We start from the raw sequence: 19,184 nt of genomic DNA, 5'->3' as shown, positions 1-19,184 counted from the left end.
AACGTATTTTACATGGAAAGGTAAATCTTTATAATATTATTTCCTCTTTTTTATTTTACACACAGAACAGATGCTTTGCTTGTGAAGCTGTCTGTACTAACAGGCCAAGAAGTGTTCTATGCTGCTATCTGGGGGAGTGTTCTGGTCAGCCCTTCTATAAGACTTCCTGCTTCTCTGTTTGTTGTTAGTCATATCAACAGAGAGTTGTCTGGAAAACAGCAGAAGTACATGCTGGGAACTGATTATAAGCTCACAGTAAGTTCATTACGTTGCTAGTGGGATATTCTCAACTACCATAATGCTGACACAGTCGAAAACAGTATCCTTCTCAGTACAAATTAAAGTCCCAAGCTCTTTAAAGAGCATCAGTAAGAGAATGAAATGTCTAATTCAAAATTTGCTCAATGAGTGGAGAATCTCAACTGAAGTGGTAATAATGAAAAATAATTCTTGCAAATTTTGATCAATATGTAGAATGGCAAACAAGTAATTTAAAAACATGGTCAATGATACAAATAAGGAATGGATGGTGTTGCCTTGTTACAGTAAAACTAATTTAACCCTGTTTATTTGTATTGCAGTAGTGCACAAAGACTTCAGTCAGAATTGAGGCCCTATTGTGTTAGGCATTGTATACAAACAGTTCAAAATCAGTATCCATTTTATACTCTATAAAAAACTAAAAAGGGGAGGTGGAGTGAGATCCAATGTATTCTTTCACTTAATGAAAAGACTATCCTCTGCAACCACTAATATTAGCTGCCTACCCTATTGCAGTCATCCAGAAGTGCTTGAGAGAAGAAGATTTGGAGTGTCTCATCATTCTTGGCTCCAGAAAGTAGGACAAAATGTGAAAAATAGGAAATGATCAGAGAAGCAGTGCGTGGGGGAGTGAACTACCTAAGGGTGGCATGTCCTTGATAATTATTAACCAAACTCCTTTACAACACCAGCATTTCTGCACTCACCTTGGGCTGCAATTTCTTTGGTTACAGGAATATTAAATACAGCATTAAGGATTTGGTGTGGTCTAAATCAGAAAAGACAAGAAATGAAAAATAAAGCTGATATGACCATCTTTGCTTACTCCATTTTGCCTTTAGGAATGGAATGTCAAACTCTGTCATTGTACATCAGACACAGCGTTTAAGATTTTCTTGTTTTTTTATTTAACTTTAACACCCTGCACCTATGCACATTATTTAAAATAACGTGCAACTAAACCAAACAGCAGTAAACCAACAGAAGAACTCCAGTATCTATTATCTTGTATTTAATTTCCTTTCTTGAAATTGAAAAATGTTTCATAGGTTTTAAATCACCTATCTTTTTACCAGAAATACTGGAATAACCATAACTAATTATCAGACAGGATGTGTTGTCTCAAGATGCAGATATTAAAAAAATTAGTTATCATTGGCAGGCAGCAGATATTCAAAACTGTGGCCTACCCAGATATGTAGAAATGCTAATCATGATATATGAAACAGTATGAAGCTGAATGCAATTTTATGTTCTCCTATTTGTGAAAAGAAAGTTCTTTTTAAATATGTAGATTTCAATGCTTTTCAAGTGTCACCGTGCCTCAGTGGGTCACAGCTGAAGATGCCAGATGCAGGGCAAACTGCTGTGAAATTACTCAATAATCATACTGTTGCCAATTCTTTGGAATCTAATATCTAAAGGTTTTATTTATAAGAGAAAAGAAAGAGGAGAGAGTTCAAATGGTCAAAGGAATCAAATACGTACACTCATTGCAAAGTTCTTGGATCGGGTTTGAAGCAGTGATGGAATGAACTGCTGGTTTATGTCTCTGGTAACATCCGAAAGATTGGAAGGTCCTTAGTCCATTGATCAGAATGCTCCTTTTAACGTAAGTCTATAGTCCAGAGATCAGAGCAGGAGAGAGGCAAAACAGAGATGCTTCCAGGGCCTTTTATACTTTCTCCCATGTGGAGGGAAAACTCTCAGTGTTAGGCGATGTCTACACTACGGACCTTACGCGGCTCAGGTGTAGCAGTACACCTGTGCTGCTGTAAGGTCTCCTGTGTAGTAGCTCTTTGCCAACGGGAGAGAGCTCTCCTGCTGGCATAATTAAACCACCCCCAACGAGTGGCATTGGCCATGTTAGCAGGAGAGCCTCTCCTGCCGCCATAGCGCTGTCCACCCCAGAACTTTTGTCACAGAAACTTCTGTCAGTCAGGGTGGTGCTTTTTTCACACCCCTGGCCGACAAAAGTGGTGGTCTAGACAAACCCTTAGTTTGTGGAAAAGTACAGGAACAAGATGGAGTCCAGAGTCACTTGAGCAAGTTCATGCCGTGGCATGCTGTGATGAGTCATACCAGGAGCATTACCCATATGCCCATGAAGGCCCATTGTGCAGGGATAAGCTGCTTCCATGGCCCAGTATGTTCGTTGATGGGCCATCAACTTGAATGGTCCATTCACACTGTGCTAGCTAGATTAGGTGTAAACTAACTAAGTAAGTTATCACAAGAGCAAACCCATTTGAAATACAGGTATGTAGTCAATACTCATAACTTCAGATCTATGCATACAAACATGATAATCATATTCAGCAAATCATAACTTTTCCATTGACACTTTACATCAGGGGTGGCCAACCTGTGGCTCCGGAGCCACACGCGGCTCTTCAGAGGTTAATATGCGGCTCCTTGTACAGGCACCGACTCCGGGGCTGGAGCAGCAGGCGCCAACTTTCCAATGTGCCGGGGGTGCTCACTGCTCAACCCCTGGCTCTGCCACAGGCCCTGCCCCCACCCACCCCCTCCTCTGAGCCTGCCATGGTCTCGCTCCTCTCCCCCCCCCCCCGCCCTCCGAGCCTCCTGCACGTCACAAAACAGCTGATCGGGAGGAAGGGGGAAGGTATTGATCGGTGTGGCTGCTGGTGGGTGGGAGGCGCTGGGCGTGGGGGGTAGGGAGAGCTGATGGGGGGGCTGCTGATGTATTACTGTGGCTCTTTGCCAATGTATGTTGGTAAATTCGGGTTCCTTTTCAGGCTCAGGGTGGCCACCCCTGCTTTACATGATCTACTTTGTACAAGATTTGTTGCAATTGGATAACCGTGGTAGCAACAATGATGTACATGCTCACATTTTAATGATATAATGTCACACCAAGTAAAGGTACTGATGTTGGTATTCCTATAAGAAGATAAAATAAAGTATTTAGTAGCTATCAACAGTATTTATAACCAATTATTTATATTTATTTGTCACATTACAGGTAAAATCTTTGCGTGTGTCAGTATTGGATTCAAACGTTCTTGTGCAACGAAACACTTTGGAAGTGCTTCTCTTCTTTTTCCCATTTTATACATCTTTGGTAAGAGCATTATTTGAATGTCATTATGATTACTTTATTGGAGGAAGAATAAGATCTTACTGAGGAAAGATTCTTGTAGGATCCTATATAATCTAGATACTCCTGTGAATACACACCAGTTATTTTCTCTTTCTAAAGATATGTCTGCATGGCCAAAAGAAACCAAAACAGCCCTGCAGAAGCAAGTCTCAGAGCTCAGTTCTACAGACTTGATCTCATGGAACTTTATGCTGTGGCCCTAAAAACAGCCACAGACATTTCGGCTTGGGCTGGACTTTGGGTTCTGAAGCCTCGGGAGGGGAGTGGGTTTCAGATCCTGAGCTCCAGCCCAGGCTGGAACATCTATGTGGTTATTTTTGGTGCCACAGCATGGGGTCCGCAAGCACAAATCTGTAGACCCGGGCTCTGAGACTTGCTGATGCAGGCTTGTGAGGGGGTTTTGTTTTTAATTCCCTTTCTTCCCCACCCCATGTAGATAGAGCCTTGAGTCTAATCCTGCAACATTTGCAGTCAGTAGTTTGGCCATGGACTTCAGCAGGGTCAGGCATCCACTTTATTTCCCCAAAAGTCCCACATGGTGGTTACCAAGGCTTGATGTCTTAATTGTGGTTATGCAATAAAAATTTGAAAATGACCACACAATTTTAAAGGAAGACTTCAGTGGATCAATTCTACTGAGATTTTAAATTGTAGATTGTTGATGGTTTGTCCCTGTTCTCCTTTAGTAGGCTAGATCTATTAACATATCTTTGTCAGTATTATATCTGATGCTGGTAGCCATTAGAAATTATTTTATTGTGAATTTTACAGTTCACCTACAGCTAAGTTGTCTTTATTCTTTGTCTAGGACTACAATGAAAGCACTGTTCCACTGCTCAGGTCTGATGTAGTCCATATTCTCTCAGCAGCTACACAGACACTCTTGAGGAGAGACATGTCACTAAATAGAAGATTATATGCGTGGTTGCTAGGTACTGTGCAATATGTGGTGACATTCAGTTTAAATATCTAATTTGTATTTTGTCCACTACATTTGAATATACTTTTCCAGAGATGATTAACATAAGTCTCTTCATTCTGTTCATAAATGACAACTCTTTTGCAATTGAGAATTCTATTAAGCAAATATTATTTCAGATGATAAATTAAATAAATTCTGCCTTCTTAAATCTTAGTGTCTAACAAATGCTTGATATCCCTCATCACAGTTCAGTCTCGGAATGTCTATAACAAGCTTGAGGGATAACTTTAGTCAGAGAGCAAACATCCCTGAATTTGAAGCAGAAATGATTGTTCTTTGTAATCTGTAAATCTTGACTTACATTCCATAGCATTTAAGAGTATCTACAACGATTCTGTACAGATGCAATTCTTAAACTGTAGTATGTGAGCTCCAGTCAAGCAGAACAAGGGTTGCTTTAAAGTAGTGAATCAGAATCAAAATCTTATCTCAATTAAAATTACAAAAGTGATAACATAGTTTGAGTATAACATAGTTTGAGTAACAAACTGATGACAATAGTTACCAAGTTAGTCTTCCATTTATAAGACATCTTAATACCAGGCTGGCTTGGTTGTCTATTCTCTCCATATGAGGAGAGATTAATAAAATACGGACTTTTCATCTTGGAAAAAAGACAACTAAGGGGGGATATGATAGAGGTCCACTATATTATCACTGGTGTGGAGAAAGTAAATAAGGAAGTGTTGTTTTACTCCTTCTCATAACACAAGAACTAGAGGTCACCAAATGAAATTAATAGGCAGCAGGTTTAAAACAAACAAGAGGAAGTATTTCTTCACACAATGCACAGTCAACCTGTGGGACTCCTTGCCGGAGGATGTTGTGAAGGCCAAGACTATAGCAGGGTTCAAAAAAGAGCTGGATAAATTCATGGAGGATAAGTCCATCAATGGCTATTAGCCAGGATGGGCAGGAATGGTGACCCTAGTGTCTGTTTGCCAGAAGCTGGGAATGGGCAACAGTGGATAGATCACTTCATGATTATTTGTTCTATTTATCTCCTCTGGGGCACCTGGAATTGGCCACTGTTGGAAGACAGATACTGGGCTAGATGGACCTTTGGTCTGATCCAGTATGGCTGTTCTTATGTTCTTATTGCTAGTGCAATGCTCTGTTCTGCAGAGAACTGATGTTGGATCTAGAGTTTCAGTCATAACTCACAGGGCTGTCAGGGTTTTGGGAGAGGCACAGAAAATAGCATGATATCTTGGCCCTGGTGCAGTCAGTTGCAATACTCCCATTGATATCATGGAGCCAGAATTCCATCCAGTTGCTTACTCTCTGTGGGGAGAGAGGAGGCGACAACTTTGATAGATAGGCTCTGAAGTGGGGATCTCTATCTTTCACTTCCAGAAGGGTGCATCAGGCTGACACCATTTCAAGGGTTGGGAGAGATTTGATTATCTGTTGATGGTGATACATGTATTACCATAATGCCTAGGAATTCTAGTCCTTGATTAGCACTGGACAAAGACAGCTAAAAGATGGTGCGCGCTCCAAGCAGCTTACAATCTAAGTTTAAGGCAAGAGACAGATGGATGTAGACAGGGAGAGGGTGGGAGAACCAGGAAACAATGAGACAATATTGGTCAGCATGATAGGCATCGATCTCAGCACTCCAGCATCACAGCCATTATCAAGTTTTTTGTGTAGGTATCACAGAAAAGGAGAGTTTTAAGAGTTTTTTTTAAAGGATATCAGTGAGACAGTTTTGCAGATGTTTATGGGGACTTCCTCCCGAGTATCTCGGGAATGTGGGAGAAGGCATAAAGGTGCTTGTTTGAAAATTTTAACTAATGGGCAATGGAGTCTGGCATCACTGACCAATTGGAGGCAGGAGCTGACATGTTAGTAGTGAATGTCGGGGGCAGGCCATGAAGGGCCTTGAAAATGAGGACAAATGGCTTATGTTTGATGCGCTAGAGGAGAGGGAGCCCAGTGAAGGGATGCAAAAAGAGGTCATGTGGTCAAAACAACCAGCAGGGAAAATGATCTTTGCAGCAACTTTCTAAGTGAATCCGAGTGGGGCAAGATTGCAACATTCTTCTCTTTGGCCTGGACAAATGCAGTAATAGACATGAGAGCCTGCACAAGAGTTTTAGCTGTGTGGATGGATAGGAAAGTATTTCAGATGTTATGCAGAAAAATTTGCATGATTCAGTCATAGCCTGTATTAAAGGACCTAGATAGAGGCCCAAGCTGCAGATGACACACAGGTTACTTGGTGGTTGTTCTCCACATAAGCACACTTTTTTTTGCAGGCATTCAGCCTAGACTGGAACATAAACTACATCTTGGACAAATTCAAGTTAAAATGAATATAATTGCTTCTACTGCTTGTTTTATGGTATGTATGTTACATCAGTATTTTCTGTACTCATATTATTTTTATTTAATTTGTAGGCTCTGATATTAAAGGCGGTACTTTTGCTCCAGATTCTGCAGCTTTTGAAGATCATGCCCTCTATTTTTTTGGAAAATATTCCAAAGATCTTTTAGTTGAGGTTAGTATTTATTCTACATAACTTTTATATGCTATGTTCAACCTCAGAACAAACTGCCTTTCAACTTGTTCACTGTATGTCCTTCATGGGCTCTCTTCCTGAAGCATAACAGATGGGAGGAGATCGTTATTTTGTATTCATTTGACAGGAAGTCTGAACTCATGTTGTGCTGTTTTGTTCCATTTATGGGCTTGTGATGTAAATGGAATCTAATGAAAACTGCCAGTTCCATCTTCACTAGCCTACCTGAATTACTAAAAACAAATCCTGTTTATTCCAAATTTTCTTGCGTATGTATTAAATAAACTGAAAATTTCCTTGATTATCTGAATTAATTCTCCCCCCATTCTGTTTCAATAATCAAAGTTTGACTACGTTTGGCACCTAGTGCAAGAATCAAGACCTAACATTATTAATAAAATGACAGTATCTCTCCTTCGTAGTTGTCACATTTTGGTATTTTCTTTTCTTTTAACAGGCTTTGATTGAAATATTGCATCAGAAGTTCTCAGAGTCTTCCTTAGAAGATCATGCATATCTGAAACCTTTCCGTATCCTAATTAGTCTCCTTGACAAACCTGAAATAGGTAATATTAAATATTACTACTGACACAGACTGCTAAGAACTGTTATACTATAGTGATGACATGATGTATAGAAGGCTTTCTGCTAATCACCTCCAAATGGTGCAGAGCCACCTGCCTTCTCTCGTTTATCTTTGTTTTTTGGGCAACTCTCCTCTTTGTGTACAGTGTCTTTCCCAACCTTTGGCTGTCCCTGGCAAGCCTCCTCCCTAGGCCGGTATAAAGAGACTCCCAGGCCCATCTTGCTCCTCCAGAGTCTCCCCTGACTGATCTGCATATCCTGTTTCCTGCAGCAGTCAGGTCCTCAATCTGTCATGTGCTTAAAAGATCCACAGTCCTATAATGCAAACTGACTGTGCCTCACCCATAAAAGGGCCAGCACATCCTCCTACACTATGCAGATGCCAAGATTACATACCTGATTTTCTGTATGTACCAATATTTTGTAAAACCTACTCAGAAGTATTTACTGTACTTGAATGTGTGACAGACATAAGAAGCTTATGAGTAACTTGTGGTTATTTGAAACTTGTATACTCTTTGGCAACTTGTTGCTTGTGAGATTTGTTTTCTCTGTGAAGGAATCCCATGCCTGTAAACCATCTCCTGTAGTAAATGACGTTTTTTAATGGTGTGCAGGAAACTGGGCATGGTAACCCTGCTTTTGAAGATTTTCACAGTATCTGTATAGATGATACCATGAATGAATAATTCACATTCTGAGCTTATAAATATTTAGCTGACAGTGGCTTAAATTATTTAGTATTTGTCTGGAGGATTCTCCTATTTCATGGATGGAGGAAAATACCTTTGTTTGCCTCTCTCAATGCATTTGCCCCATTGTTCTTTACAAATTCATCAAAACATCAGACAGCATTTATGTGAAAAACCAGGATGCACGTGTATTGTCCTTTACAGAGTGAAAAGTTTCTTGTACAGATTTTGTTCAAGGCACTCGGCTCAGTGTTCATTTGTCTACAGAGGAAGCAAACTTCTTGAGTGAAAGTAACAGTTCCTTCAGATGCTTAGTTATATGTGACAGGATGCTTGCTTTTCTTGTCCAGGCATGACTTTCTTTTAGACACATTGTAACACAGGTAGATTTCTTTTTAAAGGGTGCTTTCTTGCTTAAGAAATATTTGTATGATATAAGTTGTTACACTTATAGCCTTTTGTTATGTATAAGCACTGTTTGGTGTATGGATTTTATTTTATTTTTTTAAATTTCTGAGCAGGAAAACACTGTTAAACAAAACTATTGGATTAATCAAATAGTTTATATCCTAGTGTAGAAAATAGGTATTAAGCTATAATCCAGGAGCAAAAGCAGTGAAATAAAACCTGTCCTGCATTCATCTAAACCACAAAATTAGAAATATTCCTATTTCTGTAGTACACAAAAAAGTACTAAAAAGCTTCTGGAGCCTTATAAGTCAATAAGAAAAGGAGTACTTGTGGCACCTTACACTAACCAATTTGAGCATAAGCTTTTGTGAGCTACAGCTCACTTCATCGGATGCATACTGTGGAAAGTTTAGAAGATCTTATTATATACACACAAAGCATGAAAAAATACTTCCTCCCACCCCACTCTCCTGCTGGTAATAGCTTATCTAAAGTGACCACTCCTTACATTGTGTATGATAATCAGGGTGGGCCATTTCCAGCACAAATCCAGGGTTTAACAAGAACGTCTGGGGGGGATAGGAAAAAACAAGGCGAAATAGGCTACCTTGCATAATGACTAAGCCACTCCCAGTCTCTATTCGAGCCTAAGTTAATTGTATCCAATTTGCAAATGAATTCCAATTCAGCAGTTTCTCGCTGGAGTCTGGATTTGAAGTTTTTTTGTTGTAAAATAGCGACTTTCATGTCTGTAATCGTGTGACCAGAGAGATTGAAGTGTTCTCCGACTGGTTTATGAATGTTATAATTCTTGACATCTGATTTGTGTCAATTTACTCTTTTACGTAGAGACTGTCCAGTTTGACCAATGTACATGGCAGAGGGGCATTGCTGGCGCATGGTGGCATATATCACGTTGGTGGCTGTGCAGGTGAATGAGCCTCTGATAGTGTGGCTGATGTTATTAGGCCCTGTGATGGTGTCCCCCGAATAGATATGTGGGCACAGTTGGCAATGGGCTTTGTTGCAAGGATAGGTTCCTGGGTTAGTGGTTCTGTTGTGTGGTATGTGGTTGCTGGTGAGTATTTGCTTCAGGTTGGGGGCTGTCTGTAGGCGAGGACTGGCCTGTCTCCCAAGATTTGAGAGAGTGTTGGGTCATCCTTCAGGATAGGTTGTAGATCCTTAATAATGCGTTGGAGTTTTAGTTGGGGGCTGAAGGTGACGGCTAGTGGCGTTCTGTTGTTTTCTTTGTTAGGCCTGTCCTGTAGAAGGTGACTTCTGGAAACTCTTCTGGCTCTATCAATCTGTTTCTTCACTTCCGCAGGTGGGTATTGTAGTTGTAAGAATGCTTGATAGAGATCTTGTAGGTGTCTGTCTCTGTCTGAGGGGTTGGAGCAAATGCGGTTGTATCGCAGAGGTTGGCTGTAGACGATGGATTGTGTGGTGTGGTCAGGGTGAAAGCTGGAGGCATGTAGATAGGAATAGCGGTCAGTAGGTTTCCGGTATAGGGTGGTGTTTATGTGACCATCGTTTATTAGCACTGTAGTGTCCAGGAAGTGGATCTCTTGTGTGGACTGGACCAGGCTGAGATTGATGGTGGGATGGAAATTGTTGAAATCATGGTGGAATTCCTCAAGGGCTTCTTTTCCATGGGTCCAGATGATCATGTCATCAATATAGCACAAGTAGAGTAGGGCCGTTAGGGGACGAGAGCTGAGGAAGCGTTGTTCTAAATCAGCCATAAAAATGTTGGCATACTGTGGGGCCATGCGGGTACCCATAGCAGTGCCATTGATCTGAAGGTATACATTGTCCCCAAATGTATTTTTTCATGCTTTGTGTGTATATAATAAGATCTTCTAAACTTTCCACAGTATGCATCCGATGAAGTGAGCTGTAGCTCACGAAAGCTTATGCTCCAAATAAATTGGTTAGTCTCTAAAGTGCCACAAGTACTCCTTTTCTTTTTGCGAATACAGACTAACACGGCTGTTACTCTGAAACTTATAAGTCAATGTGAATTAAACACTTAATTTCAAAATCAATATATTCCAAGGATACTTACTATGCAACAAAGCGTAACTTAGAGAATATTTTTCTTCAAGGCAGTGTGGCCTAGTGGATAGAGCACTAGACTGCGACTCAGGAGATGTGGGTTATATTCCTGGCTCACGCACTGGCCTGTTGGGTACTATGGGCAAGTCACTTCATCTATCTGTGCCTCATTTTCTCCATCTATACAGTGGAAATAATGATGCTGAACTCCCTTGTGAAGTGCCTTGAGATTTATGAACAAAAAGCACTATATAAGCTCTGACCAGGGTCCCAGTGCGGGTCAGCTGAGGTCACTCAATTAGGGTGAACTGCAGAGAATGGGACAGACAATCCCCCAAAAGCTGGTGGATATTCCAATACTTAAATTTACCTAACCAGCATAAAACAGCTGCTTTATTACCTTACTGGTTACTCAGAAGTCCAAAACAACACAGTTCCCTTAAAGTGATCCAGCCTCAGGCCTCCATCCAGGTACCTAATTCAAATACGATGATTTCTGAAAATCTTCTTTGATCATATAAAAGAAAAGGTTCTACCAATCCCAAAGGATCGGACACATTACCTCCCAAGTTATTGAATATTCCAGATCTTACCCAAATACACACTACAGCTAATTCTTATTAACTAAACTAAAATTATTAAACAATGAGAGTATGGTTAAAAGGTCAATATACATACAGACATAAGTTCAGTTCATTGAGGTGCAGAGATGGTGAGCTTTTTTAGTTGCAAAGAGTTTTCAAAAATAGTCCATAGGTTATAGACCAGTGTCCAAATATCATATTCAGGGTGTACCAGCATAATTGGGACCTCAGTCTTGCGACTCAAACTTTCCCAGTTGAAGCCTAAGCAGATCTGAGATGAACAGGATCAGGACCCAAGGATTTTTTATACAATTTCATGTCCTTTTTAACAAGTTGGAGTTCCTCTGGGAACAAAAGGTAATTAGCAGGACTTTGAAGGAGGTCCATCCCTGGTACTTTGCCTTATGTTAATTCATATAGCTATTTGCTTGTTCCTCCACCATTCACAGATGACTTGCTGTACACTTAAGAGAGATGAATACAGAGATATCCCATGTTTACAATTCATTTAAATGCCAGGATGTTCTTTTGATCTCTGTATTAAAAGTACAACATTAATAGGGACTGTTGATTACATAGTTGACCCTATTCATATATATGTAAATACACAAAACTTCAAATATCTCCCCACATGCCTTTTGAGGGTTATTTATTTTGCAGGTTGTTTCACGCTTATGTGACGCATGGCTAGAAAGGGTTAAGTAGTACTCCTATGCAGTCTCTTTAGGTTCATGGCTGGGCCTCAGATGTGCTGTTAGCACTATGGACTTGCTTTTCAAAACCACAGAGCACCCACAATTCCAGTTAAAGTCAATGGGAACTACAGTTGCCAACCGTTCTGAAAATCAGGCCCTCTTAGTGTATTTCTGATCCTTTTTTCCTTGATAGGCTTTTTCTTTCTCTTCTCCATGTATTAACCTGTGTGATCCTACCAACTGTTCTAATTTCCATGAATGGAGTTGAAGACTTCATTGTAATGCCAGCATATTAAACTGGCAGTGGGAACCCCCTGAATCTGGACTCTGGAATTTGATTGCACAATTGTCATTTGAGACATGCACACTGTATATTAAATAGGTCATTAGCACACATTTATATAAATGTCTGAAGTGATTTAAAAACAGTGCAGGCATTCATTAAGTAACTACCATGTGATCTTTTGAAGTGAAATATGGAATAAATAGCCCAACCTTTCAAGCAACTTCACAAAAAATTGTAAAATTCTGGCTCTCACATTCTATTAAGAAGTACAGAACTAAGTTATTTAATACACACACCTTTGATCTCACAAGTGGAATCTGGATAGTAGTTTAAAATGTCATAGAAAATTTTCTCATCCCCTTACTTCCCATAAGTAACCATGGGATAGTACATTTTCTTTATAATCAGAACTTCAGTTTTAGACTAAAAGCTTGTAATTGATTGCAAACTGATTACAGTATTAGTAATTACTGGATTTATTTTTCCTTTGATTGCAGGGCCACAAGTTGTTGGGGATTTGTTCCTTGAAGTGATTCGAGCCTTTTATTCTTATTGCCAGGATGCCCTGGGTTCTGATCTTAAACTTAGCTACAGTCAAAGTGGCAATGTACTTACAAGGTATACCGTAACCATTTTCACCTAATAGTTGAAATTGTATCTTTCATAAGAGAGCTTACTAAAGTAAACTATTCAGTAATCACATTGGGTAAATCTTACCTGTTTATTAATAACATAAGTTCTAACAGTGTCTTTTTGATGTAAACAGGCTGAAAATCATTGGGTTTTTTTTTTCCAATCTCTTTTATTTTCCTTTATATTTCCTACCTTGAGTCTCCTTTGGCATCACAGGGTTTTTCTCTTCCAACCAAGAGAATTTGAGATCATTGATTTAGATTCTTGGCTGATAACATCAGATTTATGTGTGCAGTGTTACATACATAAATACATACACCCACCGTGCCTCTCTAACATCAGATTTACTACATAAATGTATTGATAGAACTCAACTTTTTAGTCCACAAAATCAAATTAAAGGTTTAAAGATTTTTCTTGTCTTCAGAAACACTTGCAAAATTTAGCTATTCCAAAATGGTTGGTTTTAATTTTTGAATTAAGGAACTTCATGTCTCTTCTTCAGGCCAACTTTCTAAGAACAGATCAAATAATACAAAAATGTGTATGCTTGTTGTTTAGTCTTCACTGATCATTTGTTTGTTCTTCTTACAGTGCGATCAAAGAGAATAGAAGTGCCTCAGAAATTGTTAAAACAGTCAACTTGTTGATCACATCCCTAAGTACAGATTTTCTATGGGATTATATGACCAGATGTTTTGAGGACTGCTTCAGGTAGTTATGCTGTCTGGCGTTAATGCAAAGATAAATTAAGAATTACATAGATAGGACAACAGAAGTGTCAATGAAAGATTCAAATGCCAGTGTCATGATCCTAACCAAAGGGGCAGAGAGATGCATGGTTAGATACTGAACTAACCATCTAATGTAAATAGTTAAATCTGAGGCAGTTGTTTATCTGTCTAAATACAAAATAAACTGCCATGGTTTGGTCACTCTTTCCAAAAAGCAACATGGTTGTTTTCTGGAGAAAAAAACTGCTTGTTCATAAGTAGAAAGCAAGGAGATCACATGGGATAAGATCATACTTATCCCCTAGGATGAGCTTTCCTGGCCACTTGGTTTTTTTCAGTTAATGTACATAAAATACAGCATGCAGCAGCCTCCCCATATAGAAAAATCTGGACTAGTGTCTTCTCACATGCTATGTAGAAATAAATTAATATTCTTTAAGAGGCACACAAGGTGGCCAATATTTTGTTTTTTATAATAGGTGAACCTATTTTACTGTAATCAAAATTTTAATGGGAAAGTGCTTCCTCCAAAGTGTGCAATTAAGTATGAGTGTGTTTTCATTCTAAACCTAATTAGGTAATTGAAAGGAGGTGTCATTTCAGTCAGCACAGTATTTAAGCACCATAACTAGTGCTTGAAATGAGCCAATATTTATTGGAATGGCATAATAGCACTCTTCCTTTACTCTACTCCTGTCTCTGTGAGTTTTATAAATTTGTCTTCAGAAGATGAAATTCCCAGAAAATATCCCTTTATATGCTAGGCTACTAATAGTTGGGGGTTTCCTCAGCACAGCAGAGAGGAATTAGACTAACAGGTAACGTTGCTGAGTATCTAATATGAGCCTTAAAGAAGAGAAGAATCTCGTGCTTATCTTGATTAAGATAATACAATGTGTTCTTGTACTTCTCAACTACCATATGGTAGGATTCTAAACTGTATACAACTTTGTGATCACAATAAAATGTTGATAAGAACTTGACTTAAATAGCCAAGCTGATGGTGGATACAAATCGGCCTTCTTGGCTTGTGTAGTTAGCACGGATGCCAATATAAAGTACGTTTAGGTTTTTTAAAAAACAAAAAAACCCACATCCTGCAGTAAATCGTGTATTTTGAAAGAACACACATTCTCTTTCAATACCAGGAATAAATCCATGCAGACAAGATACCTTACTGAGAATGTCAACACTCCTACGATTTCAGAGCTCTGCACACTACTGTTGTTCCTTCTTGATGTGATTCCTTTGGTAAGGCAAGTTTGACCTAAAGTTAATCATTCAGATCCTGACTCATTTTCTTTCCCTTTTATCAGATAAGTTTCAGTTTCACGGAAGCATTGCTTTTATTTTGGTGGATACATTTTTATTTATTTATTTTTATAATGGGGGAAACTATATTTTCATTTGAAAAGAATACCAATGAATAAATACACAATGCTTTGAGCCAAATCCTGCCCACTCTACTTGTGTGAGGAGTTCCATTCAAGACCACTTCATGCCATGTAAACCAAGAGTAGAACTTTGTTCCTAATCTTCTCAGCATGTATAAGAGTGAGGTGTTAATGGGGGGTTTACTATCAGCATTGTATGCAACACATCCTCCTAATAAGAATGGTTTTGAGCTTCTCAGCTAATAGGCAAATATCTTCGTAAGTTATCTGACAAACATATAAACTCCAGTCTCAGAATACCAGCACTTCTTGGAAAATCAATTGTGACAAAGCTCTGTCCTTGCCTCTGTGGGTCCTGCATTTCCTGGCGGATTTCGCTAGCCTCAGAGGCTCACTGTGACCCTCCACATAACCCTTCTTTCTCTAGAGACAAGGGTCACAGTCTACTGAGCCATTTTCATTATAAGCCAGCAAGGGAGGTGAGGAGAAATTATCCTTCCTTGCACAGTCTCTGTCTCCCAGTCTCAGTGATTAATCAGGGGGCAAAGGTGGGGGGGGGGGGGGAGAGCCTGGGCCCACCCTCTACTCTGGGCTCCAGCCCAGGGACCCTAATAGCATCAGTTATGGTAGCTGACCTTTCAGAAACATGACATGTACAATTCCCTGGGCTACTTCCCGCACAGCAGCCCTCGCTTCCTCAAGCTCCACTTCACCCTTACCTCAGGGCCTCCTTCCTTGTGCCTGATATGGTGTGTACTACTCAGTCTCTCCAACAGCACAACTTCCTCCCACAGCTCCTGACATGCACACCCACCTGACTGACTGGGAGGCTTTTAACTAGTTTCAGCCAGCCCCTGATTGGCTTCAGGTGTCCCAATCAACCTAGCATTCTCCCTGCCTTCTGGAAAGTTCTTAATTGGCCCCAGGTGTCTTAATTGACCTGGAGCAGCTTCCATTTCACTTAACCTGGTACCAGGGATTTGTTGAGCCTGGAGCTAATATATCTATCTCCCACTACTTTTCTGTAGCCATCTGGCCTTGCCCCATCACACAATATATTGATTAGATGACTTACATACAAATAATGAACTTGTGAAAAGAGAAAATTACTGAAATTTTCTAATTATAACTGGATCCTTATAATAAAACAGTAATTTATTGAAATAGAAATTAGAACGGTCATGCATGAGTTATCAGTCTTGCAAAGTTCTGTATGCCCATTTGCTTTTGGGTGATTACTTTTCATTTTACTTGCCCATCAAAAAAAATTTCTTTAACTGTATCCTATTTTAAAGGATATAAAAGTCATGTGTTGTCAGGTTTTTTTTCCACTTTGCTGCTTGGGTGGATCTATTATTTGGGCTGTTTTGCAAGGCCATTATCAGTAGTCAAATTCCATTCAACACTAGGATCTGGTTCTACGTTCAGCACTGGGTGGAGTAATAGCACTATTTAAAGCAACCATATGCAACTTAACTCAATGTGCATCATATATTAGTCACATCTGTGCTCACTGAAGTTAGACTTTATATTAGGCAGCTTGACAATGGTAAAATCCATTTCTGTCTGCTAAGCTATTTAGCATTTAATTATTTTAAATCCCCGCTTATTTTAGGAACTTTACTCTGAAGTGCAGACTCAGTATCTCCCACAGATGCTCAGTTACATGGTACAGTCTCTTCTGGAGAATGTGGAGATTCTAAGTTTACCAGAACTCACTCATGCTTTAAAGACCTGCTTCAAAGTGCTTAGCAAAGTACAAATGCCTCCTGCCTACTTGGATAATGAGACTGGAAGTGGAAACTCGGTAGGTATTGCTGCAAGGCCTATTGCATATTATTATAAATAACTATTCACAAATCAAGAGTGGTGTACTCACCTTATTTTAATAATGCAAATTCTTTTATGGAATGCTACTAACTTTTCTACTCTAATTGAAATTTAGGTTACTCATTGCAGCAGTATATCTATGTAGGCCCCTTTCATACACTCTGAGCCACTTTGTGCTATGTGTCTGAGCTGTTCTCATTTTGAGCACCCACTCCAACCTTCGCTGACTTGTTGTCCAAGCCATGCAAAGGCATAGTGTTGTCTAAAACTAGGATGTGGTGCAAACCCCTTTCCTGCTCCATCCCATCTGCCGAAAAGAGCCTGGTCTTCTGTGGACGCTACTCAATGCAGTGGTAAGATGCCCTGGGGCATTTGAAATAAAGAGTGCAAGTGGCCAGATCAAGCCCAGCCTTTTTGTTATCACGATTACCTGACCTGCTACAAGATGCACTTTAATACTACAAATGGTTAAGCAAGCTCACAAGAACAGGGCAAATAATTTATGTGTGATAAGGTAGAAAACAAACTTCACAGTTTGCTAATGATGAGCAATAATACAAGCATAGAAATAACAGTTAGAAACAATCAGACTTGGCAGTTGCTGCGTTATTGACGTTATAATCAATGGCATAACAAGGAAACCCTTTCCTTCCACACTTTATCACTTCTTAAATTTCCTGTTGGGCCGCTATTGCGCAACATTAGATCATGAAGGTGCTGAACATAGCCCAGAGCCTCAGAGAGGAGGAGGTGTGAGGAATAGTTTTAAAACAAGTATAATTTTGTCTTAAAGGCAACAGAGCCGCTCATCAGTAGCCGCATCTATTTCATGTAAATATCTCTTTGGCTCCAACAATTGCCAGATAAGGAGGTTTATTCATAAATTCAGGAGATTCATAGATTCCAAGGCCAGAAGGGATCATTGTGGCCATGTAATCTGGCCTTCTGTATAATACAGGCCATAGAATGTTCCCCCCCAAAAAAAGAATATTAGCTAAACAGCAATCATCAGCAGGACCATAACTCTTACAAGTCTATTGATACCACTTTCACAAAGCCACAGCACAAGTTATCAGGGCAGAAGGGAAGGGATTCCTGTCCTACACTCTTTTCCCCCTGCTGCTCCAAGTGTGATTTCAGTTATTTAAAGTAACTCCAAAAATACAGTGTAATGAAATAGACACTCACTGCTTCCATTTCAGAGCCCATTGAAACAAGAAAATGGTGATATAACTTTAGAAACCAAGCCTGCAGTACAGAATGAAGATGACGCTGCTTTCGCTCCCCTCAAGTCTGAAGACAGTGGCATAGGTCTAAGTGCCTCATCCCCAGAGCTCTCTCAACACTTACGATTGCCAAGAGTGACTCCTGAGAAGGATGATGTTTGGAAAAATGGAGGGAGTATTCAGAGGACTTTGCATTGTATCCAAGAGTTAGTTGATAAGTTTGCTAGTAAATACATTTTTGGGGTGCATTTACAAGACCCAGGAAATGGCAGAATTTCGATAGCAAACATGAGCGTAGGAGAGAAGAAAGAAAATAATTACAGAGTTGCTGAAAATGCTAGCAAGAAAAAGAACCCCTGGGAAGGAAAGCAAATTACCGTACCTCAGTTTAAACAAATGCTTTCAGACTTGTTCACAGTTCGAGGGTCACCATTTAAACAGAAAAGTCTGGAGCCTCTCTCCCCTGCAAACCATGACCTTGGTAGCAAAAAGGGAAAAGAAGAAGAATGGGACATTGACCAGGTAATGCTTGACTTGCGGGACATGAAAGAAGACTGCAGAGAGGCCTTTGCTGCTGCTTGTCACCTTCTACTGGATTGTACTACCTTCCCAGTCTACCTTTCTGAGAAAGAAACAGAACAATTGTATTTATCTCTGTTTCAAGTTCCTGGTAAGAATTGTCTTTAGACAAATAACTTCAGTGTCCCAAAATGTAAATTGTACTGCAAACTAAGTGCACTATGTACTAGGCACAACCAAGAATGTGTACACAATATAATGTGACAGGGTGTGTATTATGAATGCAGTTATAGTGCATTTTGGGTATTTGGAGGGACATGGGAAGAGACTAAAGGCAAATTGCTTACTATGGCCAAGACATGCCAATATTAGAGTGCATCTTATGTTTTAGAATTGAGCTTATGTTGCAGTTTTTAAATCCACTTTGTTCTCCTTTGAAATACGTTGGTGTTCCGGTCCTGGATAAAACAATTCGCCCTACCCCCTCAGGGTTCCCTGCGGAAAGAGTCAACACAGGCTAACATTGTAATATCAGAACAATTTGCATAGTTAGGGCTGGTTCCCATTGACAGTTCAGATATCCTCTTCCAGGGGAGTAAGAGTGGGCCTTTAGGAAGGACAGGCTTGTGGTGGACACAGCAGTGA

General features: G+C 39.8%; 1 protein-coding gene across 2 annotated transcripts in view; it reads left to right on the top strand.

Moving 5' to 3' along the window:
• DOP1B (DOP1 leucine zipper like protein B) overlaps positions 1–19,184 on the top strand; it is a 94,386-nt gene that overhangs the window by 36,409 nt on the left and 38,793 nt on the right. For both annotated transcript variants that reach the window (XM_077818766.1, XM_077818757.1), the window contains exons 5-14: positions 66–255; positions 3,248–3,346; positions 4,194–4,317; positions 6,774–6,874; positions 7,353–7,461; positions 12,701–12,821; positions 13,431–13,550; positions 14,719–14,821; positions 16,580–16,771; positions 17,997–18,690. In XM_077818766.1, coding sequence (XP_077674892.1) covers positions 66–255; positions 3,248–3,346; positions 4,194–4,317; positions 6,774–6,874; positions 7,353–7,461; positions 12,701–12,821; positions 13,431–13,550; positions 14,719–14,821; positions 16,580–16,771; positions 17,997–18,690 — 1,853 coding nt within the window. The remainder of the gene's footprint in view (positions 1–65; positions 256–3,247; positions 3,347–4,193; positions 4,318–6,773; positions 6,875–7,352; positions 7,462–12,700; positions 12,822–13,430; positions 13,551–14,718; positions 14,822–16,579; positions 16,772–17,996; positions 18,691–19,184) is intronic.

The sequence above is a fragment of the Eretmochelys imbricata genome, chromosome 1 (assembly GCF_965152235.1).
Source record: "Eretmochelys imbricata isolate rEreImb1 chromosome 1, rEreImb1.hap1, whole genome shotgun sequence".
Classification (NCBI taxonomy): domain Eukaryota; kingdom Metazoa; phylum Chordata; order Testudines; family Cheloniidae; genus Eretmochelys; species Eretmochelys imbricata.
This window is presented reverse-complemented; position numbering and strand designations above follow the sequence as displayed.